This window comes from Athene noctua, chromosome 10 (genome assembly GCF_965140245.1).
Source record: "Athene noctua chromosome 10, bAthNoc1.hap1.1, whole genome shotgun sequence".
In the NCBI taxonomy this organism is placed as follows: domain Eukaryota; kingdom Metazoa; phylum Chordata; class Aves; order Strigiformes; family Strigidae; genus Athene; species Athene noctua.
Genome location: NC_134046.1, coordinates 12,189,805 through 12,208,702, shown reverse-complemented (window position 1 = coordinate 12,208,702; position 18,898 = coordinate 12,189,805). Strand labels below are relative to the sequence as shown.

Genomic DNA, 18,898 nt, shown 5'->3' with positions numbered 1-18,898 from the left:
GAGGCAGATGTTCACCACAGCTGTTCCCAAGAGAATGTGAAGGTCAAAATTATTGACTTGCATTAGAGAAGAATTTTTTCTTGGCAAAAACCCATTATTTCAAACCATTAACCAAAACCAGGTCCAACAATGGACAAATTTCTGCATTACTGTCTAGAATACAGACTCAATTTTCTTGTGTTTTCTTTATTGAGGAAGACCCTGACATACCATGATACTGTAACCCTGACATATCATGATAGTGTAAACTCCTAAAATAAGTCCTTCTTGATTTATTGACATTTCCATTAATAAAATGTTTAGCAGCTTCACCTATAACTGTTACACAGTTATGGATAACAGAAAAGTAGTTTCAAGTCTGGAAGCAGTTCAGGTACATGGCATGATTGAATTTCACTGCTGGTCTGTTGACCAGATTTTTAAAATTTTTCTGGGCAAGCTTGACTACAGATTCAGGTTCTGTTTCTGCACACCAGTGTGCCCCAGCCTCTCCTCTTGCCAGATGAGAGCCATGCTCCTCACGCTTCCTGCTGGGCATCAGCTTTGCTGAAGTTAAGACTTACACAGGGTTGATCTGGTTACAATAATCTTATTTTTTAAGGCTTTTCTTAAATATGCAGTATTTAGCACATAAGTCCTCATTCACCCTGTTCTTGTATTCTTTTCAAATACTTTTTTTAACGCTGATCAGAGTAATATTCTCTCTAACACAACAGGAGATACTCGGATGGAGTGTGCCTCCACCGCTCTCGTGAAGCATGCTGCCACTTCCAAGCAGGGTGAGCAATTTTGTAAAATACCTGTTTAACCTAAGGCTTGCCCACAGTCAAAACTGTTATGATGAACAACATCTACATATATTACATTCTTTAATAACTGAATATCTAAAGTCAGTCTACTTGACATTTATCTTTAAACATGCTGTTTCTGAGGTTGGCCAGTGCTCAGGAACATGCTGAACTGGCAGATGGAGTGAGGGACTAAATGACCCAACAGGCCTCCTTATATACAAGATTTACAAGTAAAGAGTATAATTTCTAAACTGATTTAGCTTACTTCAAAGCTGCTTTCATAGTTTCCTCACGAGGGACTCATGACACCCAACAAAATTACTCCAATAATTGATCAATTACTTGCATCAAACACTAAATGACCAGCTACCAGAAATCAAGTATTTTCCACCTTTGATAGGACAGACAACTGAGATACCCGAGATTAAAAAGTAGAACTGGAAGGTTTCCAAGAGCAAAATTTCCAGATACCCAGTTTGAAAAACCTTTAAAAACAGTTCTGACTGTCAACATCAGCTGACACACTAATCCACCCAAAATCCGACCTCTGTGGGGATCTTTAGTTGGAGAACTCGGAAGTTGAGGCACTAAAAAACCTGTCAACCTTGGCACATTTATCCCAAGTTCACAGCACAGGCACACCACAGAGACTTAAGAGAACAGGTTCCCTCCCAGACAGGTCAGCCAAAGCACTGTCCCCTTGGCTGGGGAAGGGATGCTTCTCTTCCAGCACCGCATTGCCCAAAGACATGAGATGACCACCAAAGCCCCCTGGAAGCGCAGGGCAGGATGATTCTCACACATGCTTGCAGTACCTGGCTCCTACAGCTAAAAGCACAATCATGCTGCTCAAAAAGCAGTTGTGCTTAGTAGACAAATACAACCATTACTCTGCATTTTATTTATTTTAGATATGCCAGTGCCAAGAGCAATCGATTAATACTAGAGGAAGGGACGGACAGCCCTAGAAGAACGCTTGTGGTTGTTGCTACGCACAAGCCCAGTTTTAACAGCATTCTCACATCCTTGCAAGAGAGTCCTGCAAGACAACTGTCATGTTCCAGCCATAACACGGCAGTCTCCTGGCCATCAAGCATTACTGTCCTCTTCCACTTAAGCACTGGAGGAAAACAAGACTTCTTCTAGATAAACTTACTAGAAAAATCAAAGATAAAGAAGTGCTCTGATAAGGAAATGATAGCAGCATGACAATAGTAGCATACAAATGTAGCAATATTGAGTCAGGTTTCTCCAAACAAGTATTATGAGGCTTAACTCAGGTAGCAGCAATGTGGACAGCAGGAACACAAGTTTTTAAAATAAAGTTCTTTTCCCTCTAAGCTGAAGACTCTTATTTCAATAAACATAACGACAGACTTAATTTTTAAGACAAGAAATGAAATATGAACTTAAAGTGAACCATGGAGAAGTTGACTATATCTACCCATAGACATCAAAAAATACCTGCAAGATGAACACATTCTACAGTATTTTTTAAACCTTGACAATTTTTTTTAATTATGATGGTGATTACTTCCTAACCTATATAAAAATGTATCTTTAAATATGTTTTATATGGAGTTTATCTGCACAGGAAAATAAAATTAAGTCTCTGCTTAAGAAGTTACCCCCCAAAAAACCTATAGAAACCTGCTGAATTTCATCTGATTTGCAAGGTTCTGCTATGCAAGTCATTTTGCCAGTCTGTAGCTTTGTTCTGCAGGACTGGATCTGAAAATGCACAAGCTAAAGCCAGGCAGTGAATTAAATCCAGGAAAACTCTCTACTCATCTCAGGAGTTTTAGGACTTGCCTTTCCCCTACTATTCTGTATTGCTTTGGTGAACACAAATCTGTATCACAACACCGCCCATTTTGTCTTCTGACTGAACAGAAAGTGCCATAATTACGGGGTCGTTTGATTTTCTTAGTTAGAGATTGCCTTATGCCTATCCTCAAAACAAGCTGCATTTCATATAGCAAAACCCAATGAAATAACCAATCTTGACACGTAAACTAAGCACCTTGACAGAGGTTGTACAAAGCCCTTTACCACCTGCAGTACCGTTCTTCTCCAAACCAAAGATGAGGTTTGGCAGACCCTCCCTCGTAACCATTCCACTGGCTTTCAGGAAAATTGGAAGGACTCAGTCTTATTTTAGGGCAGAAGTACATCACATGCCTAGCCTGATGGCCTTGAATAAGCCAGTACAATTTGACATAGTCACTGAAATTCAACTCTGAGACACTTCAATACATTTTGTCATGAAAACACATTTCATAATGGCAGTTAAAGCAGAATTAACAGTGAAAACACTTAGAAATCAAACTGACTGTTAAATATCAAATACCTTAATGAGACAGCTGCTTTTTGAAGATCTCAGAATAGGAAATGCAACTGCTTTGTAAACATTTCACACTAATTTCTCCCATCACTCATCTAGATCTTGCTGCTAAGTTAGAAAAAACAGGCTTCAGAGCAATGCCTGAAAGTTTGCTTTCCTTGAACAGCAGAGTCAAGGCCCCCTTTTGAAGTCCCTCCTTACAGGGACCGTCTGTAACAGATTTCTGCAGCATGCTATTCCTCATCTCCAGCAATTTAATGCTGAAAGGCTTTTCAAAGAAACTGAAGCTATTTTGCCAATACCGTGTCTCACGTGTCTGCTTTGTGTGGGATTTTAATTCTTTAACCTATGACTGAAAATCCTATTTGTAAAATAAACAAGACCAAATATGTCTTATTGCCATTGGTTTCACTTCCAGCAACTAGGACACAAATCACTTAATCTTTTTAAGATGGTTCTAATGATATTTGTTTTGAGCAAAATAGCGCCTTGCTGTGCTTTGCAGTCCCATCATGATGTATTCATTCCCCATTATCATATTTTCACTGTGGTTTAGTGCTCAATTAAATAGAGACTAGAAATTTTATGTGTACCGTTACAGAAACGGGAGCAGCACTTTATCAAATTCCTTTTTCACTATTTAGGTTATTTAGGTAAGAATAGAGTCTGAAACAATACTTAACTGCTTTCAACTTCATTCCTGCAGACAGGAAACTCCACAGTGGAAATTTAATTTTGCTTCAGTTTTTAACAGAAAAGATCAGAGTTTAAGAGTAAAGAGACAACAAAAAAGCAAACATAAAGGACTGCTTAATGGCATAAACTACTGCCATGCATGTGAAAAATCATCCATAAATTAACAGATATTGGTAACATTATATCAAGACTTGATCTGCTGAACCCACAAGACCAGGTAAGTCTGTGTGTTTTAGTCAAATGGGTCCTTATAATTTGTCAATTAGGCCAAGCAAGCTAACATTTTTTTTAAATGCACCCAAACCCTGACCCCCTAGATTTAAGTGAAAGTCCAGTGCTTAAATAATTTGGTAAATCCAAACTTTACAACAAGATTACTTGGCTGACAGTTTGGCCCTCTAAGCTTGATCCAATGTTTCTCCTAACTAACACTTCTCTAATGATTTGCATGGTTTTTTGGATGACACCCACCCAGCACTCTGTATCTATTTTTACAAGTGCTACTAACTTTTAAAAAACTGAAACTAAAACCTGATGTTTCCCATTCTTATTTCAGTAAAAAAGGAAGGCTTCCTCCCTGAGGGCTGTGAGAAAGATTCGTAAGAATCCCATTAAAACAGCCAAAGTAAGGAGGAAGTGCTCTATTTAAAAGATCATCTAGTGAATAATCACTCTTCTGGGGCTGCAGGACAAAGCACTGTCATTTGCAAAGCTGACTTAGCAAATCTAAAAGGAGCTCTTTGCACACACCAGGGAAAGGCAAATACAGCAGATTTTGGGTAGCAGAGCACGGGCAGCGGAGCTAAGTGCCACGCCAAGCAGGCCATCTTGGGGAAGGTCATTCACTCCTCAGCTGACCACCAAGTCAACAGCAGAGTGAAATCCTGCACCTTCTCTAACACTAACGCTGTTGGTAGCACACGAAAAATGACAAGAGCACAGGGGACCCACAACCACACGGTTTCGAATGCCGGGATCCTCGCCCGCGCACGCCTGCAGTGGGAGACAGCTCAGGAATCACATTAGATTTTGAGAAGGTTCAGCACTGCTGATTTTATGCACATGTAGTTACATCTTAGAGATTACACACTAAAAAAAAAATATCAGCATGGTACATTTATCTACCACATGATCTTGTTTTCCATTTAACTGCAACCTTTCATGCCCAGGAGTCTGCTATCTGCTGAAAAATTGTCACTTGATTGAACCGTTAGATTAAAGAGGAGAAATGCACTTTCTCAGAGAAAGTATTTTTCCTCCTAACGCTTATAACGCAGCAGATTTTTCTACAGTTTGAACAGGCAAGATGGAGGGTGTGGAAGAGGGGAAGGAGGAAGCAGCACAGTACTATGACTTTCTCAAGGACATTCAGTGGGTCAGACTCAGAGCTCAGATTTGAATCCAGGTCTCTTGAATCCCCATCCCCCATCCACACAGCCCCTATTATCCCAGGAGGAAAATCAGTCTCATTGCACATCTACTCAAGCATACATTTCCCCCTTTTCGTGAAGGAAGTTGGAAGAGGCATGTAAATCAACACAGCAAGATGACAGCCAAGTTAATTATGTTCTATTCATACTATTTGCCCCTCCACAGATAAATTTCTAAAATTTTTTACCATATCAATAACGAAGTTATTCAGAAATTACTATTTCATAGGTGCAACAAAAGTCAGTTTAAGAAAAAGGGAGAAACAGATGAAGTAACTCATTTTGTTAACTTAAACCTCAATAAATCCTCAATACAGAAAAGCAAACGTGCACAGTGTCCTTTTCTCCTCAAGAAGAGCGCCTGATTATTTTTTTTTTTTATTTGCCCAGTGCAGCCAGACAAGCTAGTTACAGAAAATTCGGGTCATAAGTAACACACGCATAACAACGCACTAGGCAGAAGTTACACTTTGACAGCAATATCTTATACAGCAGCCATCAGACTGGTGTAAGAAACACGACTGACGGATCCTATTGACAGGCATCTGCAGCAAGCTGAAAAAATAAAATCTGTTAGAGATACACTGTCAGGGGAAAGAAGTCATTTTTTGTTTCAAACCAAGTATGACCTGACAGCACCTTTTCAATCCCATTAAAAGTAAGCAGCACTTACTGAAGTTGATACTTACTGAAGTCCATACTTACTGGCTCTAACCCTGATGGGAGAAGGCAGCTTAGATGTCAGCCTCTGGATGAGGCCCCTACAAGCACACTATGTCTTCCAGCATATTTCTATTAGGAGAGAGCTGGAACAGGCCAAGAGAACCAGGGCAACCAATGTCATGGGGAAAGAGAGAATGCTGAGTTTATAACACCAACTGGAGTTTGGCCAAGGAAGAAAAATGGCCAGGGAAGAAGAGTGTACAGAACAGTCCCAACTTCATTTTGCATGGCCATGTATCTGCTGAGGCTTCCACAGAAGGGGCTATCTTCTACATCCCCATTCCTCACATCAAGCCTCCAAGCTTCCTTCCTCACAAGATATACACTCTTTAGGAAATGCAATACTCCCTAAATTTACCCAAGTATTTTCATTCTGTCTGTCCATCTCACTAGCCTTCACCCACCCGTGTCTGCTCATCTCCCTCTGACCCCACCTGCACACTGCTTTCACCCTTCCCATGCTCTGCACCTCCCATTTTTCCCTTCACCAATACTGCACCTTGGTGGGGGCTCTCTGGCCTCCATGGTGGCACTGGTGTCGTTTTCCACGGCTGGGCTTTGGTGGATGCCTCCTGGTAGCCTTGGGTCCGTACTGGCTATAAAGTTAACGCTCTTCTTCCACTAGCAAGTCTCTCCTATCAAGGGCTTCTAAGTCGCCACTTGTCTTCCCAATGCAGCAACCCCTACACGGGTAAGCTCACTGCTCTCCTCTCCTAGACACCTCAGCAGGCACCCAGGTCTGAGACTAAAACCTAAGTGCCTGTGACAAGCAGCCGAAGAGGAGGAGCCACTACCAACACATGATGAGCACGTGTGGAGAGCCACTGGTGGCCAGGGGACCTACTTTGAGCCCTGCTGATCTAGAAAAACCTGATGGGCTGGGTTTCTTTACAGATGAAGGCTCCAGTTCCCAAGTTGACTTGTACATGTTGCCCCCCAACAGTAATTTTCTAGAATGTGAGCACAAGTCATTCTTCTGAAGCAAAGGTTCAAAACACTGTATCACCTTATCTCAAAGAGCATTAGCAACTGAATCTACTTAACCCTTACAGACGGAGGAGTGGCCAAGGATTGCAGAGTTATTTTAATCATAAGATAAGTTTTCAATTAACCCTTTAGATCAAGCTTCATCAGCCAGCTCAAGTATGTATCTGCCTTTGTGCCCACACGGCTCTTCTCACAGTGGGATGCAGACAAGACCTATCTGGGCTGCAAACAAAACTTTTTTCTTCAGAACTTCTTGGCAGATTTCTGAACTTATGAAGAAGTGGATAGGATGGGCCAAGATGCAAAAAAAATGTTTCTAAAAGCTTCATACTAAACTGCTACAAAAGAATTTCCGTAAATTAAAAAAAAAAAAAAGCTACAGCCTTTTGGCAGTAGTCGGTTTTTGGCCTCCTGTGATTGCAAATTTCTTACACGTATACGCAAGGCGATTACCATCTCCTGACTGCAGACATCATGCACATGGCAGGGATGAGCAGAGAATGAACTGTTTGTGTACATCATGACATTTGGATCCAGTATCTTTCCTTACAGCTTGGTATCAGATTACTCCAAAAGCAGAAACATTATCTAACATCCTAACCAAAAAATTTGCTTCATCTGGCATCCCATTTTGTCAGAGCTATTCACCCTCCCCTTTGATAACCTGTTCAGCTGAACGATCAGTGAGATATGAACGCTCAGCTTTCTGCAACACTCCTCACGTTGGCATTCTGGCATGTGAGGATGCAGTTACATTGCCACAGGCTGTAAATCAGCAAAACAACGCACACTTCCACGCGCATTTCTAACACGTTTCTCTCTAGAGGGTTAACTTGCTCAGATCTGAAGTGACATTTTATTCTCCATATAACACTGTTCGGAAGAAAAAGTAAGTTCTGATCTAAGTTTTGATAGGCTTAACCAAAACCACAACTATGAAAATGCGACTCTTCTAAATTCACAACCCACAGCTGAATTCTGCAGCTTTCCTCATCTGAATTACAGTTTCTGTAGTTTTTGTTTTATCATAATTTTTTTCCCCCAAAGGAATTTGGTCCCATAAAACACAACTGCTCTGAAGATTTGGAAATGTACTTTTTCAACAGGTACAGAACAAGCAAGAATAACACAAGCTTCCTGCGGTAGCCTCTGCCAATCTAATGAGCAGTTGCAGCACCCTGGCAAGAGGGTTCTGCCTCCACACCCAGCCACCCTCCAGCTGTGCTAAGACAGAGAACCAGGCAATAATTGCTGTAGCGCTTGTGTAGTGCCCGTTGGGACCAGAAATCAGAGAAGAATATTGAGTCAGATCCAAGCTCACACTGTTTGGCATCCTGCCTCCCACAGCAGCCTCTGGGAGATGCACAGCAGAAGAGCACAGGGATCATTTTGAATAGGTATGGACACAGACAGGATCTGGCTCAGCAGCCCAGAGATACTGTATGCTGGCTTCTTCAAGTCTCCTTTCCAGCACCCAGTAAAGCAGTACCTCTCTGTGCCCAGCACAGGCTGCTCTATGAAGTCACTCAATGGCTTTTAACTCATCTTCTGTACTACCACACAAAAGAGGGAGAAAAAGGCGGCTCCAGGCTACTGAAGCAACAGAAACTAGCAAAGGTACTATCTCAGCAGCACAAGAAACTAATTTGCAATGTACTGTAAAGCAGATTTTTACAGAACCAGATTAATACCACAGTCACACTGTGACAGAAACGTTACATTTACATAACTGTGTAGCAGCACATCATTTTCTACCTCTAAACCCCTCTGCTCTCCGTAAGCTGCTTCGGTGGAGCTGCCTTCCCTCACACTCACCCACGGGCGAGCAAGCAGCTCGTCTACCAGCTACTACAGAGCCACTACCCTCATCCCACCTCCCACGGGATCTTGAGATTCCCCTGTCTTTAAGGCACAATCCTACAACTACAACTATCTTATATTTATGGGGCAATAATGTCTCAAAGACTCCCAGTACGCTCTGCAGCTTGACACATCAGGCACTCCTAAGGAGTACGCTATGCGCTGAAGAATTACCACGCACAGCATCACAGGGGAACAGCACAGTCCAGAAACAACCAGAACGAGCTACACCTGCTCTCCTGACCGCTTCACTGAAGGGCAGGTACAAGACCAGGCCTCAAGATATCTGGGTCCTGTTCTAAGCCTGCTTCATAGCATTGAAGAAGTTTCTCCTCTATATTGTCGATTTCGGCAGTTAATCAGGAGACCAGCTCATCTTACAGGAAGCAGCTGGAAGGAGCTTCTGCTTCCCAAAAGGACTTCTGGACCCCACTGGCCAGTATTCAATGAGTCACTGAGACCGTTACCTTTCTTCTGGCACACATGCAGCACTGGAGGAGCTGGAACCGTGCTTGCACATTTCTTCAAAAATCTGCCACTCTTGCAGGTGAGCGGCCATCTTCTCACACTGCCATGCTGTAATGCTCATTCAGCATTGCCTTTACAAGAAGAGGTACTACAAACTTAGACCAAGACCTCACACCACACAAAAGCAGGACACCATGGTTTGCAAGTCTTGCTCCAAGTTGCAATGGCACCTGGGCACAGCCAGGACTCAAGATTCACTTTCTTCACCTGAACTTGATTTTTTTCACTTTCTAGTCTACTGCACACAAACACAGCTTTGTTTAGGTAATGCAAGAGGTTTGCCAGTGCCATGAATAAATTGCATTACATTCCTCATTTACAACCAGAGACCATAGCTGTCATTCACGCCACCCTCTGCCCTGTTTATCCATCCCAGTACACCTCCTCCATCCGGCTCTTCTCACCCAGACCTGCAGCTCCAACACGTGTCACCGGCGAAACGCACCGACCAGGTGTTCGCCACTTCAGCGTTCTTCACAAGGGCCTTTCCCCCTCCAATGATTGTATTCAGGACTAGCAAATCTTACAAAAATACACCATTTCCCACAGTTAAGCCCCACCCCACGATTGCAAAGGCAAACCAAAGTTACTCTTGCTGTTTACTTCCTAATTTATGAACCCCTGTAAGAGGAAACCAGATCACTCCCTCTTTCAAAGCTTAATCAATGCTGCAAAACAAGCAGATGAGGAAAACACCTGTGTAAGCAAACACTTCAATTATGGGGGGGAATAAGGTATTTTAACAAGAAAAAAAATTGTTACTGACAAAAAAAATACTTAAAGAACGCATTAGAAGTAATCAGCTCAGAAAATAGCTTACTTGATAAGACTCCTGTAACAGCTTGGTTTGAAAAAATACTGGAACTGTGTTTTTCATTTCCACAATGACTCCTTGTTCGGTTTACACACATTAGCCACTACACATTTGCACCATTTGAAGTCACAGGTAAGCTTTCACATCTGCTTCATCAAGTGTCCTGTCACACCAGAATTTTTGGCCTGACTGATGCCACCAGTCTTCCCCACTCACCAAATAACAGTGCTGGACAACCAATGCCATGCAATACTGTTATTGTTTCAGACACTGACCTTACACCAGCAAAACCACAGAGCATTTAAACCTGGAATATTTGCTGTGTGAGAAAATTGGCTTAAAGTAGAGGTTCAGATAACAAACAAAAACTCCATTGCCTGGTAGCCTGTTAACTTAGCCACAGAGAAACAGATACTGGCTTCACATCGCATCCCACACTCACGCAGCTGAACCCTGCAAGAAAAGTGATTCAGATGCAGGCCTTTGGACTGGGCTCCGTGTCAGTGAGCCTTTTGGCTCAACAGGTCTGGAAGTCCTGGGATACCAGGCAGATTTCCAACCACAGGAAAAGAAACTCAAGACAAATAACAAAGAAATAAAACACATGCACAGGTACTGGCCCTCAATAAATAAACCAAACAGCTACCACACACACACACTACTCCACGCATGACTTCTAGTCACTAAATCTTCGTAAGGCAAGGATCTGGACTGTATTAGCCACATTTTCCCTTCCTGATTTGTGAGCAGCAACACCACAGCCCGATCCATCTGCAGTCAAGCGGGCACACGGGAACTGCTGCTCGGCGCGTAAGGCAACACAGCCGATGCAGTAACTCAGACCCTTCACCTGTTGGAGGCTTTTTTATACAAACTGCTGTGAGCCAGACTGAACCCACATGGGGCAAAGAGACTTAACACTAGAGGGGAAAGTCTCGGCGACCCTAAGCCACCGCCGCTGTGTCATGCAGCAAAGCCCCCCAGCACACAGGGGAACACAGCAAGGGCCCGCGGAGCAACAGGCAGACGGAGCCACGAGGCAGCCTTCAGCCCCCCAAAAACCACCGTAACTGGCAATAACTGAGCTTTTAGCATGAAGACGTAAACCCGCTCGGAATCATGGCACATCCCACGTACATGGGGAATGCACATGTGCCCCCCCCCCCCCCCCCGCTGAAATCCAGTTATTGTAGTCCAGGAAACAGCTAAATATTTGGCCTGTCAGAGCAGTTACCAAGACCCTCCGAAATATCCACCCACCGTTGCCCAGTTTTTGACCATTTAAGAATAAGATCATCCCCCAGCCAAGTCCCCATCCGCACTCGCAAGTGTTTACATAACGCGCGAAACATCCCTTGCGACTCTGCCTCGAGTACGAGAGGAAAAACACGGGCAAAGTTGGAGCGGACACGCCGCTCCCCCGCCGGGGCCCCGGAGAGCGGCGGCGGCGGGTCCCGGGCGGCGGGTCCCGGGCGGCGACCCCGGCCCCGGCGGAACCCGGCTCCGCTCCCCGCGGAGAGGCCTCCGCCCCGTCCCGCCGCCGCGGACCCCCCGCCGAGCCCGGGCTGCGCACCGGCCCCGGGCTGCACCCCCCGGCCCGGGGGAAGGAGGGGGCGCTGCCCCGGCGCTCAGAGCGCGGCTGGCGCGCCGCTTCCCTGCCCCCTCCGCGGCCCTACCTGGCTCCGGTGGCGGCGGGACGGGCTAGCGGCGGCCCGGGAGCCCCATGCTGGCGGCGCCGGCGCTGCCCGGTCCCGTTAGGATGGAGGCTGCGCCGAGATTTCTTTCCCCCCCCCCAACCCCTCCCCTCCCCGCCGCCGCCTCAGCTCCACATCCACATGGTTACTGAGCCCGGCGCTCGCCGCCCGGCCTTATATACCCCGCGGGGCCCGCCGGGTAGCGGAGTCCTGCCGCGGCCGCGCCGCCGCCGGGGGGGGCCCCGCGGGACTACAGCTCCCGGGGTGCCCCGGGCGGGGCGGGAGGGACCCCCGGAGCGGGGCTCTGCCGGCTGCCGCGGCTCACAGCGGTCTGTGGGGTCGTCCGAAGTGTGTGTGTGTGAGCTCCGAAACTGAACTGCGTCCCCGGGGGGGTTCCCGGCCCCGGGCCCACCTGCCACCAAGGAGCAGCGGGACACACCGGTACAGCTTTACCAGCCACGTAAACGGCAGGAAAAGCGAGCCAGGAGAGATAAATCATAAGGGCAGGGCTTAGGAAGGTTTAGGAAGCATCAAATCGCGGGGAGAGCAGCTGAAATATCTGGGATTGGGATGAGGCAGGGTTGTCCCCACACTGATCCCGCCTCTGGGGTCACGCAGCGCCTGGAAGGTAAGAGCCTTCTGCTGAGAATGGCCAGCCGTATGGGAGGGCGGTAACTGGGGTAAACCAGCTGTTCTGCGGAAGAACAGTTTAAAACTTTGAAAGTACTGATCTGGTTTCCTCTTTGGTGAGACTATCTGGCATAGGCATAAGGTTAAAGCCAGACTGACAATGCAACTCAAGTCAGAATGACTAGCAGCAGTAAAAAAGAATATTTCCTTTATTACCTTATGCAATCATTTGTCCTTAAAATACTAGTCAAGGTGTATTGTCCACGATTATACTGTGATTTTTATGCTCTGTAGGGTACACGTGGCCACATTTGGCAGCAAGAAGTGGATGCAATGTTTGTGTTGCAGAACTGCTGTATCACTTTAATTGGCAGAAGGTAAAGAAAACCGTTCCTTACTCTCCCTTCCATGCGCACCTACCTGCTGCCTGAGGTCATGGAGAGGAAAAGGTGTACAACTGCTGCTGCTCACGGCTTGTTCCCTTCTCTACAGCAGCAAACTGCCGCTAGAGAAAGGGAACGAGTCAGGATCAACCAGGTGTCCAGTTCAACACAACCTCCCACTATACTGGTTCTTTGTTAAAAAAAATAACATCGGAGGAGTTGTAATTATGGCCATCAAGCAAGAATATGCAGAAGCTAAGTCCATGACTTAGGAACTGAAGTGAAGTTTCAGTGAATTGAGTTCTACGATTTTCATTAATGGCTGCAATACTACAAGCCATTACTCATCAGAAATTTGGCAGAGTAATGGCACCTAATATCATTAGGTGATCCTAATGAATTCTTGTGTAATCAAATCTAATCTCTGGATGAGTTCAGTAGGCTGAGGACAGTGGATGGCTAGAACGCCTAGTTCGGTGACATAAGGGCTGTCACTAGAGCCAGCAACAAAGGGCTTTTCCCACTGAACACCTTCTGTGGTTATGCTAATGGTATGCCTCAGAATAGCTTCATTACTGAGTGCTAATTAAGAGCAGCAGCAGTATGTTAGAAATTGCATGCAATGTAAGCCACAGTTTGGGGAGATTTCCCCCAAACAGAGGATGAACAGCTCCCCCAGCCGCACTAAGCCTCACGGTATGAAGTTCTGTGGACAGAGGATGCGCAGGGGAGGGCAGAGGAGACCCGGGGACACTCTGCTCTATCCCACACTGCGAATCCTCAGCTGGTTGTCTGAAGAGCTGCATGCTTCTCCTACAGCAGTCATGTCCTTTGTCTCCTATGCTTCTGCAGCCTACCAGGCCTCTGTTCTTGCAGCCTCTCCGGAAGGTAGAACATCAAAGGCTACATTTTCTCTCATGGACTATATTTGTTTCTGGGTCTTGGTCAGTTCTTCAAACGCTGTGGAGTTTGTGCTGCTGAAGGCCCTTCAGCCAGTAATACTGATCAAGTACTGCAAAGAACATGCTAGATTTGAAGAGGTGCTGGCAAAGACAAGATAATCATGAAAATTTCCAACAGTGGAAAATGTTCCCATTTCTCTTTAGGAACTGGATTTGGGATGCTGTTGCAGGCACAGCGAGTTCACAGGGTTCCTATAATCTTATAGCTTTAAGAAGAGATGAAATGGCAGGGCAGTCTGGGAATAAAAAGTTTCACACTCTGAAGTATGAAGCTATTCTCTTAAAGCAACTACTGCATTGATAATGTGAACTACAGCAGGCAGCCCCTGAGATGGGGAATAGAGTCCTATTTGCTCAATAGCAAACAGGGCTTGGGCACAGATCACACGCACATACACAAAGAGGGTCTAAGGAATGAGAACTGCTCAAGAATTCTGAGAGGAGATAGTGAAAAAAATACTACTTGGTACGTATCACTTGTCTTTAGAGTACTATAATATAAATGTTTAGCTCAACCACATATGTGATTTCAGTCACAGGAAAACACCTTGCAAGACTTTTTTTTTTTTTTTGCGCTATGGGAGAACTCTGTTCTTTTTCTCCTTTCTGAACCTTATTCTGCTCCCTCACTACCTTACTTGTAGTAATCATGTGAATTCAACATTGATGAAAGATGTTAAGATGAAATTTGAAGTATTTTATTTGCCAAGAATAAGAACAGTATTATCTTGTTTTATGCTGCTGAATCTGAAATTAACTGCTGACTTCTCTGGACTATTTCAGCCAGAAAGCACTCTAGCCTGCTGGGTGGGTTTGCACATTTTTTGCCTCTGTTGTTGGTTCAGCTGCACAAGCAGCAGCCCTGGAAGCAAAATTAGAGCAGAAGATATTCCAGGCAGCCACCAGGACTCTAAGGATCAAACTGCCTAATCTTGCTCGTGGCTGGTCTTCATGATGAGGTAGAGGATCACAAAAGCTTCCCGTCGCCAGAGCTATCCATGCCAGCACTGCAGCACTAGGAGATGAAAAGCCCCACTAACAATAGGGACAAATGCTAGGCAACATCCCAGCTTTTCAGCTGCACGCTGAAAAGTCTCTCATTTCAATAATATTTTAATAACAGTGAAATCAGTGTCTTAATCCTGGAGCATGGTGCACTCAGTGCAAGGAAAGAGAATAATTAAACCCTGTGTGGAAGAGACAGCTCCCTGTGAACTTAGGAGCACAAACATGATCAATAAATGACACTTGCAAACATTCTCTGAAGTCCTCAGGATTACAAACTGGAAGTTGGATGCTGCTCAGAAGCAAAATGTAATTGCAATTATTTCATCTAGTCTCCTGAGAGAATAAGGAACGTAAATCTTCCTGATAGAAGTACACAAATGATGCAGAAAAGAATTCTATGGAAAATGAGAAATGAGAACGAGTGGGCAAGACACGCTAGAGAACTGTCCCAGCTCAGTAGAAAATAACTAATTTTCTTGAATTCCATCATTACACAGCCAGAATCCCATGGCCTTAATAAGGGGAAGTTATCCTGGCAGATTGTTTTCAGTTCTAGAAGACTGTATAATTTGGATACCTAAATTTTGCTGTCATTTTGGTAAATTGCATTGGAAATTTGAAAGGAGAAAAGTTATATCTGCTTGGCATTTTCATAGAGATTCGTTAATGCATGCGGCAAAGATCACTGTTTGACCATAAAAGGAATGTTTACATTTTCTGACCCCAAAGCAGCAAGGGTTGATTTTATAATTAAATTAGTATTCATTTGTTTTCCTGCCCTCTGATGCTTTTCTAAGTACGTCACAGGGCAAAAGGGACTAACGATGGATAATTGAAATGCATCCTTGTGAAGTCTCCCAGCACTGTCATTTTACACACAGTAAAATTTCATACAGCAAATACAGTCGAGTAGTGTTCCTTTCCGGTACTAATACAAAACAAACAAAAAAACCCCTCCTTCCCTATGGCCATGCTTCTTTTTGCTGCACAGTCCTAATCTGTGTAAGGAAAAAAATACATTAAAGATTTTGAGGTAATATCCCACAGAATAAGTAAAGATTTCTTTCAGCATAGTGGAGGATCCAGAAGAAGATCCATTCTGCTGTCTCCTGCACAGAAGCTCCCACACAAAGTAAAGGTTTATGTGATAGAGCACCAAAATCTTCAACAGCTACAGTGAACCACAGGAAAAGTGAAGGAAAACAAAGGCATCATTCCCTGATGTAGAAGGTATTGACGGTTCTGGATTGAGAACTGATCACCATCTGCTGTAGGCTATGTACCTTGGCTGTGCAGTGAGTGCAGGGGGATACAAAAGCAGCGCACCCTTCCTGCCTGTGAACAACAGCAGGACTTCGGATTTATGTCACACAAGCAAGCAGGCGTGTGCACCTGCTACTCCCTCAGCTCCTTAGCAGGGGGACGGTGAGTGGGAAGAGCCTTTGCTCTGATTGCAAAGTCCCAGCCAGCCAAGCTGGCACAGAGTGGGGTAATAATTTGCTTTTTGCTACTAACAGCAAATTGCTACCTCTCCCAAGAGCAAAGTAGGAGGCCATTGTGCCTCTGCAAAGTATGTTTCCATTCCTGACCTGCTTGGCTTGTACACTAGCATGCTGCCATTCACCTGACTTGCTACAAACTGCTTCTCAGTCACCTGCGCTGAAAATGCCTGTAAAAAACCCCAAAACTGCAGTAACAGTATTTGGTGTTCATTTGGAATGAAAAGCAGGTTTCTCCTTTCCCCTCTCCAGTGATATTTTCCCCCTCTCCACAGTGATGTTTTTGCCATAAACACTGGTTAACTGGTTGTGTCATACTTGGTAAAATCCCTTTTTAAGAGTGAAAAATCAAAATCCCAGGATAGATACAGAAACAGAAGTGCCCAAGGAATTTACCATTTATTTATTTTTTTCCTAAATCCTTATTCTGAAATGATGCTGAGTTGCAACATCCCCCATTAACAGAGGATATGAGGGTCCTCTTAGGAGGCAGGCATGTACACACTTATATTACATACTGCTGTTGAACAGGGTCAAAGGTGTAAGCACTTACTTTTTGGGCCTTAGATCTGCCCTTTGTACGAGCCTCTGACATTAACGCTATCTACATGCTGCTGGCTGTCCTTCAGCTGCAGTTTCGTTGCAGCAACTTGCTGCAAAAGAGAAAGAGAGAAAGAGCTTAAAACACACATGAATACTGATGGCCTCAGCCAGAGACCGAGGCCTCAAGAACACCCTCCTTGGTGCAAGCTACTAACAATGATTTCCAGGAGAGTTTACAGAAGGGGCAGTCCTCACTTCTGCTGAGCGGTCAGCTATGCAATTAGAACTTCCCCTTACTCTGGATATTGCTAAATAACATAACTGGCCAACTACAATGTTGCAGTTTTTGACATCTCAAAGCAGGGATACTTAAGGGCAGTGTCTGTATTTCCCCGCTTTTTCCCTATGGGGGTAAAACATGCAGCAAACGACTGTGTTGTCCCAAGGGATTATACCGATGGATAGTTCAGAAATTATTTTCGGGAACACAGACCTATCTGCATTCATTTCATGCACATATTTTTCTCAAGGATGTTGACTGTAACAAGTACTAGATGCACATTTTGAATAAACCTGAATACTATACACATTAAATACTGTCCCCTAGGTACCAGAGCACCGGGTCTCTGCAAAAGGACAGGTCTGCGTGCTCTATTTAGGCCATATGTACCTCAGCACCCCGTTATCCTTAGGCAACGGAAAGGCAACCTCCACATCCCCCCGGGGAGCGGCCGCCCTCCCCGGGTGCGCCTGGCGGGACGGGCCTCCCTGACCGCCCTGCTCCCTCGCTCCTCTCACAGAATCTCCCTCACATACCTGTCGGAGACAAAACACAAACTCCGCAAGTATCTGCGCCCTTCGCGTGCTGCCAGACGAGACCGGCCCGGCGGGGGCAGAGCCGCTGGGTGCTCTTCGCGGCGCTCCCGGCGGGGTCCCTGAGGGGCCGAGCCAGGCGGCAGCGGCCCAGCTACCCCTCGGGGGCGCGGGGCCGGCGGTGAGGGGACAGCCCGGGGACCGAGCGCCCGCCTCCGCCGCCCGTCCCCTCCGGGGCGCGGCGCTGCCCCTTTAAGGCGCGGCTCGTCACATGACCGCGCGCCGCACGTGGTGCCTCCGCCAACATGGCTGCGCCCGCAGCGCCCCGCGCTTGGCGGCTCCGCTGTTTCCTCCTCCCGCTGCTGGGGCTGGTGGCGGCCGGAGCCGCTGGGGACTGCGGGTGCAGCGCCAGCAGGGGCGGCGGTGACGGGAGGGAGGCGGCAGCGCGGCGGTACTCGGCGGCGGGCGGTGGCCGCGGGCAGGTGAGCGGTGGGGCAGGGGGGCTGCCCGGCACGGGGGCTGCCCTGAGGCACTGAGGGGCCGTGTGACGACCTTGGAGGTGCTGGGAGGCTAACGGAGAGCCCCTAGCCAGCGGGCTTTTTAGTGAAACTGAAATTAAAGCTCCTTCCCGGCCCCCTTGGGCCGAGCTCCTCGGGATCCTCGGCTTGGGCCCTTCTCTCTTGGCCTGGGTCCATCTCGTTTTGCCTGCTCGGGCAGCCTGAGCGTCTCCCGGGCGGTTTGGGTGCTATTCAAGATGGGGAGATCCCTGGGCTGCGTTTCCTGTGTCCCGGTGGCCTTCCCTGTGTCCCCACCCATGTCCACTCTGACTGCTCCTCCCTGGGTTAAGCCGAGACACGGCAAACTGAGTCCTGGTGTTTTGGCTGGGTTTTTTTGGCAAGCTTCCCCATCCCTTCAACTGGTTAACACCGGGAATAGACGTGCCAAAGGACTCACCTGAGTGTGCCATCTGTTGCCATATGGCCTGGGGAGGTGGCATCTCTGTTCCTTGCTGAATATAAACGCTGCTGTGGCTCTGGTTTCCCCCCCCGCCCCATCTCTTTTAGGTCTGTGTTGGTATCAATGGAATTGAAACACCAACAAGTGATGTGTCATGTCTCTTGTGTGCATTTCAGCAAACCCATCATTTATGTATCCATATCTGTATAGCCTTTCAGGTTGTCTTCAAGTAAAAG

At 46.1% G+C, this 18,898-nt stretch overlaps 2 protein-coding genes and 1 long non-coding RNA gene across 3 annotated transcripts in view; 1 reads left to right on the top strand and 2 right to left on the bottom strand.

Annotated features, from left to right (window-relative positions):
- Positions 1 to 6,506, bottom strand: part of ITPR1 (inositol 1,4,5-trisphosphate receptor type 1) — a 170,770-nt gene extending 164,264 nt beyond the window's left edge. The window contains exon 1 of the mRNA XM_074914301.1: positions 6,484 to 6,506. The gene's annotated coding sequence lies outside the window, so the exon portion shown is untranslated. The remainder of the gene's footprint in view (positions 1 to 6,483) is intronic.
- Positions 6,507 to 14,649: 8,143 nt separating this feature from the next.
- LOC141964210 (uncharacterized) lies at positions 14,650 to 17,942 on the bottom strand. The gene is made up of 3 exons (XR_012634284.1): positions 17,709 to 17,942; positions 16,903 to 17,002; positions 14,650 to 14,857 (listed from the first exon to the last, which is right to left on the bottom strand). It is a non-coding gene; the product is annotated as an uncharacterized LOC141964210 (long non-coding RNA).
- Positions 17,943 to 18,006: 64 nt separating this feature from the next.
- SUMF1 (sulfatase modifying factor 1) overlaps positions 18,007 to 18,898 on the top strand; it is a 40,374-nt gene continuing 39,482 nt past the window's right edge. Inside the window, exon 1 of the mRNA XM_074914007.1 lies at positions 18,007 to 18,187. Within this exon, the coding sequence (XP_074770108.1) occupies positions 18,011 to 18,187 (177 nt within the window). The 5' untranslated portion in view covers positions 18,007 to 18,010. The remainder of the gene's footprint in view (positions 18,188 to 18,898) is intronic.